The following is a 13,233-nucleotide window of genomic DNA, read 5'->3' as shown; positions in this document are numbered from 1 at the left end:
CTCTTCTCTTGTTATTCCCCTTATCATTATTATTATTGGTGGTAGCAGCAGTGATTTGTGTTATACCTTAGTTACTGGGCTGTTACATTCTTTCGATTCTCCTCCCCATCCCTCTGGGAGCGGGGTGCGGGGGGGTAGTAAGGGGGGGAGTGAGCGAGTGGGCTGCGTGGCAGCTGGGCTTAAACCATGACATCTGGCCAACAAGAAAGGCTCCCATTATTAGCCACCACAGGCACATTGCTACAGCACTCAAACAACCCCATGCAGCTTTCATCTGACTCCAGCTCATACACTGATATTTGCAGAAAGGAACACTGAAAAGCGTTCTCTAGAGGAATGTGGAATGTGTGTGAATTTAACCAAACACGTGTCTGACTGGATGTGAAGAAACACATGAGATGTTGCGTAGCAGATGATTTGCTGCAGGGTAGAGTATGCACCCCCACCATACCTGGGGATCCTGGTACTAGAAGAACCCTACAAGGTGTGCGTCAAAGTACTGTAGTAAGGAGTGGGAAAAGTTAAGATGTAAAGTGTAAAGGACATCCTTGCCAGAGGAAACCAGTTCTACGCTGGTTATTAAAGCATTAGAAATCACAACAGCAAACACATCACTTCTGACATAATTCCCTTGGGTGTTTTCTCAGTTCTGCAGCAGCTGGATGAAGCTGGAGGCCTTTGTCAGCTTTCAGGACTAATGAAAAATTGTGTTTATTCGTGGGCATGCTACAAATGGAGCAACAGGTACACCTGGATAGGCAATGAAAGGGTAAAAAAAGACAGTTGAGGGTCTTACCTCTGGCCGTAGTAGCTCTCAAAAAAATGTTCTTTCCACAGCTCAACCTTCTTTTCCTTTTCTATTTCTTGTCGTATTCTTAGTTGCATTTCCGGTGTAAACTCACCTGCAAAAAGCAATAAAGGGTACCTTCAAAAAAGGGTATAGATGAAATGAAGCCATGTAACCACAGGAGCCTTCCCACTCACACTGTCTCAGACAACCCTTCACAGCATGTGACACTGCAGCCCTGCCTGCAGTACTTCAGCTCTCCTGAGCTGCAAAGTGCTCCTCTGCTGTCTGTTGCTCCAGGCAACAACTTCTTGCCCGACAGTTGTAACTCCCATCCCTGTGAGCGTCCACTCTGGTAGCCAACAGAATCCTAGAAGGTTGACTATGACAATGAGGACATCATGTTTTTCAGGGCAATTCTTAGTTAATTCCATTGGTAACCTAACTGCACTCATAAAACCCAGATTCTCATGTTCTGAATATTTTAAAATGAGATAAATCTCATCTTGACGTTATTTCTATCAAACATTCCTCCATTCCATCCATATTCCTCCTCAGCAGACACCCCCAGCATTCCCACCTCAATGGCAGTAATGCAGAGGAATCAAAGAGAAACAAGGGCATCCAGAAGTAAAAAAAGGCCAAGACAAATACACACAATGTGTGTCCAGACTTTTCTATTTTACTTCTTATGTCTTTTTCTTTTAAGCCTCCTGCCAAAATTACTCCAGAGAGGGGATTAATTAGAGGATCAACAGAAATCAGATACTTTCACCACTGCAGGGTTTGTTTCTCAACAATTTTTGGCTCCCTTTTCAGCACACTGGTACCTGTCAGTATTAAATCAGGACACTCATCTTTTCATTGCAGAAGTACAGAGGGCCCAAACAGAATCTGTGATACATCAACTTCCTTTCATATTTCTATATAAATTTGGTCAGGTAAATAACTACAGAAAATCTGTTGCATCAAAATCAGCAGAACACATGCCTTTACTCAGAGTAATATAGCAACAGGGTTCAAAGTTCAGCCCTTTGAAACAGTCTCTGTTACAGCAGTGAATTCCTGGATTTCCAGTGCTGCGGTGATCCTTTGTTTCCCAGCTGGGACATTTCAGCTAAAAGCACACACTGTCATAAGCTCAGGTATGCCCTGAGCACAAAGCACATGAAAACCTGCCCGGTAGCCTGCAGTCAGATGCATGCTGTGGAGATGGTCCCTGCCCACAGTGCATGACTGCACTTCTGGTGATGTGATTTGATCAAATGATGGAATTAAGCCCCTCTAAGTTCAAGATGCAAACTGCCATTGAAGGTGCAGGAATCTTACTGATTAGTAAATATCTGATGTTATGTTATATAAAAAATACTGGCCCAAAGGACTTCACCACACCAGCTGTGCCCAAACAGCTTTGCTGATGACCAAGTGCATTACTTGGGGAACATGATTTACCTTCTCCACTGAGCTCAGCAGTGGGCTATATTTAGCTACCACCACTTCAGAATAAGACAGCTATACAGTCATCGCACTATTATTTTAAACACATTTTTCCCTCTTGTCTCATCTCTTTCAGAGACTTGCTCATTTTTCAATGGGGCTTTGAGCAACCTGGTCTAGAGGAATGTGTCCCTGTCTGTGGCAGTGGGGTTGGAACTAGACGAGCTTTAAGGTTCCCTCTAACCCAAACGATTCTATGATTCTATAATTTTTGTACATGCTAAGTTCAAAAGTGAACTCCTTACTGCAGCCCCTCTATGACCTTGAGATGACATGGTTTTGAGCTTGCATGTGCTCTCAGCCTGTGTTGACTACAGCTGTCTTTACCTGGGAACTCCTTCCAGTGCTTCAACCTCTCCAGGAAATCTTTTTCACACATTCCCCAAAACATTCACTAGCTGAAAGCCTTCTAAGAGTTCTGCATCATTGTCTGGGGAAGTTTTACCTTCTGACAACCTCTCCTTCCAGCCTTGGGCAGCTGAGGTGAAGAACTCATTGTTGAGTGCAGAGCCACTGAGCTTCATCAAACCGTCTGCCCCAACCTGGAACACATAACAAGGCAAACATATTAACTAGCTGAAAAAGCAAATGTCACATTTCATCATATGTGATCTGAAAACAGAGCAAGAGGCCCAACACTGCCAAAGATCTCTCTGGAAACTGCCTTGACTGCAGGAGAAAACCTGCAGCCATAGTCAAGGCTGGGATCCAGGAGGTTGTGGGAGATTTTCCTCATCCTTGCCTCAGCCCATCCTCTATAGCTGCACAAACACACATAAGCAGCAGATGGTAGAGGTGGCAAGGAGAAGCACATGGAAACTGAACAGCACAGCCTCTGAGAAGCTCCTTCAGCTGCCCTTTCCCCTGTAGAATGAATGAGCTGCCTACCACCCAAAGCACCAGCTCTGCTGCCTTCTCATGGACATGAAGCGTATGAGGGAAAAGCAAGGACATAAGAGGTGTTGTATAAAAGTAACTTTTACATTACACCTGAACTGTATGTAATCATAACCACAGATGCTTCAGGAAAAATGGACAAATGAGGCTTAAAACCCATTTGGTGTCTCTGAAATATGGTTAATCAAATAGGGCAGTCATGCTATGGAGCAGGACATAAATGAGAAAGCATGAGGCCAAGGCTGGAACAATTGCAGTGGGAAACGATAACCAGCGTAGTAAAACACACATGAAATCTGCTGTTGCTCTTTATTCCACAGAAGTAAATGTGGAATTTCTCCACCAGAAACAAAAATACATCTATGGTTCAGTTAGTGGCAAAAACTTGCCGTGGGCAAAACTGATGTGCTTCCATTTATTGCCTAATAAATCAGAACGAACAAGCAAAATCCAGCTGTCCCAGTGCAAGCTACACCTGATTACACTGGGAGACTGTGCAGGAAACCTTCACCAGAAGGACTGACAGAGAATCTGTGCTCTCCCTGAGCCAGTGTTTGTGGTGCAGGTAATGAAAATTATGGAACTGACCTAATAGAAGGTTTTATGGGTAAGATACAGTTGGTAGATTTTTAAGTTAGAAGCTGCCATTGTATGGATTACAAAAGCAGAGATTTATTTTCTAGTCCCAAACCCTATTGATTGACTAGAGGGAGCAGAACTGACATGACTATCCTGTGCTGCACATATGGGGTTGCCCATTCCTTGTGCTGGAGGGCAGTCAACTACCACAGGGCTGGTAGCGTCAGGCCTCAGTGGCTGCTTTCCCCTCTGAAGAAAAACCAGCTGAAGCAGCTCAGACTGAGTCCCTGACAAGCAACACACAGCAGACAGGCAACCTTTCACAACTGGCATGTCCAACGCCTTCGCCTCTTCTCCTCTTTAGTACAGTGAAGACTGACATGCAATAAAGCATGCAGCACCACTTGATGTGGTGGGCTGCTCTAGGAGATTTACTACAGCAAAATGTAAGATCTGGTCTCTCAGGAGCCAAGCAATGTTATAGGGTTAGTCAACATTTGTTCTCAGTGAAATTCTCATTCAATTTAAGGACAATTAAAGTTAAAAGCCAGGGCAGAAATGTCCTACCATCTGCTGTGAGGTTCTTGCCAGTAAACTCCAGCTGCAAACTCCATCACATCATATTCTGACACATACCTAATTATTACAAAGGCCACAGGACTTAAAAAACAATTGCTTCAAATATTACTGAATCAGCCTTGGACTAACAAGTCCCCAGTGAATGCTGACTGAAGATCAGAATTTATGAGACAATGTAAAAAGTTAGAACTCCTCCTAGCTCCAAAGGAACACTGTCTGCTCAGGGCAGCATCCTCTCTAAAGCAGACCACAGTGCAGCTGCCAGACCACAGATATTATTAACACTGTGTGAGAGCCAGGAGAGCAGCATGGCCAGAGATGGGTAACACTTTACTGCACATGGATGTCTTGCTCCATCTAGCATCTCCATCTAGGCTGGTGTCCCTTCACAGTCTATAGTGGTCAAGTCAACTGGGTGTGTGGAGGTAGGGACTTGGTTCAGCTCAGGCTGAAGCAGACACCTGCATGTGCTCAAAAAGCTCTTGAGTGTACCAACTGGAGTTCCACTTTCTATAAGAGAAGCCCTGAGTAAGCAGCTGAGACAGACTCTGAGGAAGTGACTGAAGTGCATAAATGCAGGCATCTAGTACTGATCTGAACATCACACAGGAAAGTATCTTAAAGGGACTTGCAGACCTGAGACAGGACATATGGAAGACTTCCATCTGGAGTGGAATCTTGAAGCCAGCTTTGCTATCTAAAGAACATTTAAAATGGCTCTAGGCACACATGTTAAGGCATCTGAACTGACACTCCTACAACTGAGTAGCATAGCAGATTCCTGCTTTGCTCAGAAGCTCCCAGCCAGCTGGGGTAGGAATACTGAAGACTAACATGACACAAGTAAGGTAAAAGGAAGGAAGCATCCGTGTTCTAGCTGCAACTTTTCTGGTATTGAGCACAAACAGATTGAACTTCACTTCCCCAACTCTATTTTTCTCTTTTTACATGCAACATTTAATCTTTTCTAATCTCTCAGTATCATCCCTGCCTTCTCCAAGTTGATTAAAAAACCTGCTGCAATGTTGAGATTGTTTCATGCATCAGATGAAATTCATCAGGTCCAGCTGAGTTGAAATAGCTGTCCTACCAAAAGATTCTCTTAGGTGTTCTTTCAGGCCTGAAAGCTGAGTTCTTACCCCCTTGTAACTCATGTTCCTGTTATCACCGACTGTTTAGTGAGAGCTCAGTGAAAAACTTCACCATTTCTTCTGTGCACTCCCAGAGCAAAGGAGCCTACTTCTCCCCACTAAATACTCCTCTGCCTTTCTAAATTCCTCTCTTCACTTGCAAAGAGATCTTAGACAATCCACAGACATGAGCTGTCTCCACAGCTGCCGCACACTGTGTGCTTGGTACCTTTAACTGTGTGTTTTGGGTCAGGGCTCAAGCTCTGTGGCACAGGTCAGGCCTGCTCTGCAGTCTGGACAGTGTGAATATGCCATAGAAAACTTACTCAGTTTTCACTTTACCAAATTCAGAATTTGACAGCATTGATGCCAGAAAAGCAGAAGAGGCTGGAACTAGGTGGCAGCATCTGTATTGGTGGTCTGTGGGAAGGCACCAGCCTAAGAAGCTGCAGGGTCAATACTGTACTGAAGAATCCACGTGAGGACAGGAGAGAGGAAGACATGAAAACTGCTGCATGCCCATCACTCCTGGCCCTCTGCAAGTCCAGTGTAACAGAAACATTGTTCTTGCTGTAGCTGGGAGTGTGGATTGATTTAGCCATCTTTAGATGGCTTTAGATCTTTTTCTGGTAGCAACAAACACCCAAACACCAAACATCAAAGTGAGAAGGATTTTCCAATTGTTTTCCACATTGTGCACAGAAGCAGCACCCTACCTCATTAGCTATATACACAGTGTCTGGGTGTCTAGTCTGAATTTCCTCTGCAGATGCTCCCTGCTGACACCAAATAGCCACCTGCCTCCACAGCAGAACCTAGAAGAAACAGATAGACCTACCTGCCTGTCCACCTCGGGCAGCAGCAGCAGCAGGCGCTGCTGGCATTCTGTAGGCAGGACGGAGAACGTGTGCTTGTTGATCAGCGCCCGCAGGTTGGTGTTCACGAGGATGGAGTCGGGAGTTTCCACATCAATTTCAGCACACTTTGCTCTCTTCAGCTGCCCTGCAACAAACCAGCAAGATGTAATACTGTACCTGAGAGAGGATTCCAGGCTCCTTTTGGAGTTCACTGTCCCCAAGATTTTCAGAATGCCACCTCTGTGATCTATTTCATACCCTGACCTTAAAAACATATTTTACCTTTGCACATACAGTTCAAAACAAAACAGGAGGCTCTTTTCAGCACAATTTCCATACCACTGTAGCCTGTGTCAGCTGACCTAACTCCTGTAGAATCCTGCTATCTGGGGAACAGCAAGGAATCTTTTTCAGAAGGGTTTCTAGAATTGCTTTTAGTCACATTGATTTCTATTTTAAGCCTCTCACTAAGGTCAGTTTGTTCCTTGGGAGTTCTTCCTGGACTTTCCTACTTTGTTCTTAGCAAAAGCATTTCAGAAAAATTCACCAGCTCATTGCACTTGGGTGGGAAGACAAAGCAGTAACAATGAGTAACTATTCTCTTTCTGTGTTTGAAAGCCAGCAAGTCAAGCATTAACCCTTATGTCATAGCCAGCATCATGCATGTGCTGTGAAAGGCAGCATTTGCACTGTGTGCTCTATTTCCTTCAGATGCACCCACTGTCTGTAACTGGCAAAATACCACATATTACAAAGCTTAGATTAAAAGCACATTATTAGCACAATGGGTAGTACTACCCTGCTCCCCTGACATCAGGGATGATAGCAATTACTTTTAAGTTCAGAAAACCTAATAAAATAAGTGCCATGGAGGCTTGTTTCTCTAGGGAAAGTGTTCTCCATCAGAAGTCATTCAGGAAACAGCTCTGCAGGTTTATAATCTATTTAAGTTACAGAATTTCCTAATTACACAGGACAAATGAAACATGCTTTGAAAAGTGTTTGTTTTCACCAATGACAAAGACAATGTAGGATGAATAGCATAGATAGAGACCTCAGAATACCCTTAGTTTTACCAAGGTTGAGTCCACCATTGGTGTATGTAAAAGAAACCACAAAAGGTCTGGAAGCCTGAGAAGGACCTAACTTCTGTGAATGGGAAGGATGTCAAGTAACAGGGGAGTCTGAAGTATAAAGATCTGGGAAGGAATTTCTTTTTTCTTTTTAATGTTATCAGAGCCTCTTAAGTGCATTAACAAGCCTGCTAAATAATGCAAGTCCTTTTTTGCTTCTCAAACAGCAAGCTGCAAATTCATACGTAGAAAACCCTGATGGTAAGAAATGAGAAAAGGCTTATTTGCATATATACAGTTTGAATTATTTATCCCAATTCACACAGCATACTAGCAGTACCATCCAGAACTGTGCAGAAGTCACTTTAGCAATGCAATTAATTACACATTTTACTCAGCTTTGTTATTTAGGCTTTTGTTCTGTTATCAGAGCAACCAAATCTCTGTAAGCAAAAAAAGTAAGTATCTTACTTGCGTGGAGCCTGTCAGATCTCTGGAATGGTTTCTTCCCCAACCCTGGCAAGGAGTTATCAAGCTTAACAGAGGGAGAAGAACTAGAGGTAGAGTTCTGAGGGCTGCTCGACTGTCCATCTGACTGCTTGCCTTCCCAAGCTGCAGAGGAAACAGAAATATTTAAACATGGGGATGTACAAAGAAGTATTACACAAGACATCTGTTTGGGCTGAAATAAAGATTCTTTAATGTGTATACCCTAGTTTTAGCAGCTCAGGGACAAGCACTCCAAGGATACTTATACTCCTTTGTTCTTGTAGCACTTGCGTCCCAACAGGGTGGAAATAGAAGCGCCCTTTGTACCTATCAGACTATCACAAAATAAAGGGCAGGACAATCACTTTGTTTATGGTTTAAGTCTATTTCCCAGTTTGCCCCATCTTACTTCTCATTTATATTCAGTCCAGTAATGATCTTGTTAAAACTTCCTTTCTGAGGCAGCTTTAGTGTCTGTTGGAGTTCACGATCAGGAAAAATCTCTTCATACTGCATGTGTCCTTTCTAAATTTTAAACTACAAGTGTAGCTTTTGTTCTTCCAGACCACCCTCAGGAATTCCTCCTCCTCTTTCCAATACTCAATGGATATTTTTGTGTCCTCCTCCAAAGTCACTACTGGCCCAACTAGACAGATTTCATCACTCTGATTTCCCCTCACAATCCACTGACACCCACATTCTCTTTTGTACAACAGGATTTTTTAATGCCAGTGGGAACAGCTTCTTCCCAAGATTCTCTCAGCCTTCCTTTCCCTCTTCCTCTTTAGTGAGATGAATTAAGAACATGAGCTGGTCTTCCCTCTGCACTCTCTAGGCTTATGTTATAGTAACATCACTCACTCAAGTAAGGAAAGGCGCTGGAGTGCCACAGCTCGAAAGAGAAACTCCACAACACATGTGGTTAATTCACAAACAGAACAAATGCTGGCTCTCACTAACAACTTGCACTAATCATTGTTTCACTTAGTCTGTATCTCGTTATCCTCTCTGCCTGCGAGAAGAGGCTGAGGGCCTGGGGCTTCTTCAGGCTGGAGAAGAAGGCAGATTGCAGGAGACCTGGTAGTCACTACTGTTCCTACCAGGACAGCAGAAAGATAAAGCCAGGCTTGTGACGGTGGTGCCTGGCAGGAGAACAAGAAAAAACAGGCAAGAATCAGCCAGGATATAAGGAAAATAATGTATCCCTGTGAGGACAGCCTGCAGCGGAGCAGGGACCCAGAGAGGTTGTGCCACCTCTGTACTTGGATTTGCAAAGATCTGACTGGCCCCTAGAAATGCTGGAGGTCCACCTGCAAGAGACCTCCCAAGGTCCCAACCAACGTCCCAACCAACATAAACAGTCCTACGATTTGAACATATTTTCAGAGTACTGCTAAAAAGGCTGCATGAGTGGACATGCACAATGTACAATACCTTGCAACTGTGGTGTAGCAGCAAAATATGGGGAAGTCTGAGAGAAAAAAAACCCAACCCAGTAACAAAAATTAAATAGATGTGCTGGAAGAAAATGGTTCTGCCGTGACTGAAGTGGATGTACCAATAGTTTGGGAAGTGTGAAACCAAAATAAGGAGAGAAGGTGATGTGCCTCCTGCCCCCAGGGCCTGCCACTCTGTGGCTGGGAATGGCCAGCTAGCAGGCTACCAGCACCAGACAGCCAGGAAAGGCAAAAACCTCATTATAATCACAAAAAATAAAGACACCAAACAATACCTGAAGTACTTTAAGTAACACGAGTTTGGATTACTTCCTCCATTAGTCTATTTTATAATTACTCTATGTAAGCTAACAATCTTACAAAATATCCTGCTTCAGTCCCTCTCAGGTCTCCACTGTTCCTACTTCCCCAAGTAGAGATCCAACTCCTCTGGGGGCAGGCAGCTCTGGAGACGAGGTCCTCCAGACCAATATCTGCCTGTTGCACTGATCAACCATTCAGAATTAATCCTGGTTAGACGAGAAAAAGCAGGAGGGATTTAAGCAGTCATTTTATGCTGAAGACCTCATAAACCTGGCACTGCATTGTCTTCATACTGTCACGAGAAACATAGTTTTCCTCTTGGCTTCCTTCTCAGGCCACACCACCCAAGGTGAAAAGGGCACAAGAGCAGTTTAGGACTGAGTTTCAATCAAGCAAGATGGTATTAACCTTTTGCCCTTTAACTTTTTTAATAGAGTCTGAACTGGGAACAATAGGCAACCTCAAGACACTCGCTCTGCTATTAAATGCTGCATGAGGTATAGCTGACAAACACGCCTGCTCCTTTCTGTCAGATATATGGTGCCCAGCAGCAGCTATGCATATGGCTTAACAGATGTTACAGAAACATTCCAGCCATACACAACCAGCACGCCAGGCCATATTGGTCTAGTTTTGGTTTGGATTTGTTTAGAGCTGTTTGGAAAGGGAGAATAAACAAACACGCTAAAACACAGACAGAATTTTATCCTAAAGAAAATCAGCATGAGATGAGGAAACATCTCTAATTATGTAGAAGGTGGCAAGGAGAAGAAATCAAATAACCTGTGCTCTATGTCCATGGTGGATAGGACAGGAAATCTTGGATTTCAAGCCAAGGAAGCAAGAGAAGATTCTGATTACAGACTAAGAAAAACATATTAAGCTGAACATGACCCAGCAGTATGTACTTCCAGCCCAGAAAGTCAACTTGACTGTACAGAAACATGAAGTGATGTAAAAAAGAACTCCCTAACCTTACATACACGCTGTCAGGCCCTACAATAGAAAACTTTTTCCAGACTCTCAGAAAAGAGTTTGAGAATTGTAATGTAGGAAAACACCTGCTTTTGATGGGGTCAAAAAGGGAAACCTGAATGGTAGGCATTGTTGAGAAAAAAGATGAACAAAATGTAGACTGCCAAAATGATGCTATACAAACGCAGAACGTGTCCTGCACCCTGAACACCATGTACAGTTTTCATTCTCACAGAGCTTTGCATATGAGGAATGAGAAATCACAGTGGGACTCCTTAGACTGAAGATGTCTACAGAAGTCACGAGTGGCAAAATTTTTGAATAAACAACAGTTGTTCATTGCCTGTTTGATAATCAGAAGAAATGAAATAAAGGTATAAGAAGCCTGGCTCAAAACTAAACAAAAATGAGTCGTTTTCACAATGTGTTGTTTGCCACAAGGCATTTACAAAGTCAACATTCCCCAAGGTTAGGCAAAACCAGTGAAGAAAATACCACCCAGTCCAATGAACACAAAGACACATCCTCTTGATTTGGAGGTCCTACTAGGACCTACTCTGCTATTACGCATTCTCAACCCATGTACCATCAGCACTGTTGGACCTAGGTCACCAGGCCAAATTTGTCGCATTTCAGAGGCCCATGGTTCTGCTTTGGTGCTCAATGATCTGGGAGGTGGTTCAGAGCCACTAAAGGCAATGCTTACAGATAGAATCATAGAACAGTTAGGGTTGGAAAGGACCTGAAGATCATCAAGTTCCAGCCCCCCTGCCATGGGGAGGGACACCTCACACTAAACCATGTCACCCAAGGCTCTGTCCAACCTGGCCTTGAACACTGACAGGGATGGAGCATTCGCAACTTCCCTGGGCAACCTATTCCAGTGCCTCACCACCCTTACAGGAAATAATTTCCTCCTTATATCCAATCTAAACTTCCTCTGTTTAAGTTTTAACCCGTTACCCCTTGTCCTATCACTACAGTCCCTAATGAAGAGTCCCTCCCCAGCATCCTTATAGGCCCAAATAGATGACTTGACAAATTGCGGCTTCATAAAATGATAATGGCATTAGTCTACTAAGTCATTTACTTGTACAACCTGAAAATTGCCCTATACAAACACAAAGGCACTTCTTGCATCTGAAAGAAAACAACCTGAATCAGGCTCACAGAACCAGAAGATTATGGCAATCAGTTACCCTGAAAAGTCTCCAGAGAAAGCTAGCTGGAAGCAATTGCCAAAAATTTATGATAACTAGTGAAATGCTGCTGGTGGAAAGAGAACTAACGCTCCTGAATGAATAAGAGCAGTGATCTCAATTTCTAATGCAGCATAAATGCTGGAAGCCTCTTGGGGATCTTTCCGAGCAGAGAATACATCTTTGGAACAAGACATGAAAGACTTGCTACAGAATGAGAAGCCCGTTTCGAAAAACATAAATACAAAGAGAAAAACTACCTCATTTGCTTAGCCATGAGAACTACCTGACCACAGCGTACAGGCAGCTACAGGGAACACATTTATCACAAAAAAGAAGCTTTTCACCACACAATGGCAGAGTAAATTCTATTCAAGATCTATTGAACAAATTCCAAATAAAAACAAAACCAGGGACACAGAAACTAGGCTATTTCAGAAACAAAAAGAACACTGTCAGAAAAAAAGCACTTTCTTTTCTCATCCCCTACAAACAATAAAAGGCCAGTTGAAGAGACCCAGCAGTAATACAGCACACAGAGGTGTCGTTGCACGTACCGGATTTTGCAGGTGTGGAGTCGCTGGCTGCCTTGACAGCCTTCAGAAGGACGTGCTGGTTAGACGACACAGGCATGCCTGCTCTGCATTGCTGCTGCTGCTGCTTCTGCTGCTGCTGCTTCAAGGCCTGTGGAAGAGGACAGAAGATCAGGACCAAAATGAAATTAAAAATAGTCTTAGAAATTATTAGTACACAGTACAAGCCGCTTGTTTTACAGCAACTGATAGCTGGATTCTGATTCTAACTACGTCAAAAGTGAAAAACGACTTCCCAAACACACTCAGTTCACACGGGACAGCAATACCATCTGTTTAAATATGATACTGGCTATTTAAATACACTATTACAAGCAGACAGATCTCCTACCTTTGGCATCTAAAGGAAAAAATTAATGGTTGTAGAACATCTAGGTTGAGTTGTTTCATTCTCTAGGGGATTCCAAATCTGGAGGTGGTTCAAGAAGTAATTATATAAGTAACTTCAAAGTAAAGGTACCATCATGCTATTAATTTCTGTCTTCTGAAGAAGTAACTAGTACCTAGTACTAAAACAAGTAACTAGTACTAGTACTAAAACAACGGGCCATTAGGAAAGACTTTGATAATTTTGAAAGTAAGAAACATTTAAACACTAAAAGTAAGAAAATAAAATCCTTTGCTTTAGAAAAATAGAAAAGAAAATCCTTTGCTTTAGAAAAGACTGTTAAGGCAACCATGACTCAACTGAGAAGGCACAAACAAGGCACTGGGTTAGACTGCAGCATCTACCCAAACCAAAGTGTTTGTTCTCAAAAAATGAAATCCAAACCCAAATAAACTTAACAGCAGAATAAATTACAACAGATCAAGTATTC

General features: G+C 43.1%; 1 protein-coding gene across 8 annotated transcripts in view; it reads right to left on the bottom strand.

The window, feature by feature from the left end:
• The window catches only part of ASXL2 (ASXL transcriptional regulator 2), a 114,535-nt gene that overhangs the window by 15,358 nt on the left and 85,944 nt on the right, over positions 1–13,233 (bottom strand). For all 8 annotated transcript variants that reach the window (XM_062622620.1, XM_062622616.1, XM_062622615.1 and 5 more), the window contains 5 exons: positions 12,380–12,506; positions 7,871–8,011; positions 6,308–6,471; positions 2,730–2,826; positions 797–902 (listed from right to left, as the gene is read on the bottom strand). In XM_062622620.1, coding sequence (XP_062478604.1) covers positions 797–902; positions 2,730–2,826; positions 6,308–6,471; positions 7,871–8,011; positions 12,380–12,506 — 635 coding nt within the window. The remainder of the gene's footprint in view (positions 1–796; positions 903–2,729; positions 2,827–6,307; positions 6,472–7,870; positions 8,012–12,379; positions 12,507–13,233) is intronic.

Source organism: Pezoporus occidentalis, unplaced genomic scaffold (assembly GCF_034315485.1).
Source record: "Pezoporus occidentalis ecotype Australia unplaced genomic scaffold, CSIRO_AGI_Poc_V1 ctg244, whole genome shotgun sequence".
NCBI lineage: Eukaryota > Metazoa > Chordata > Aves > Psittaciformes > Psittacidae > Pezoporus > Pezoporus occidentalis.
The sequence above is the reverse complement of the archived record's forward strand: the minus strand, read 5'-3'. Positions and strand labels throughout refer to the sequence as shown.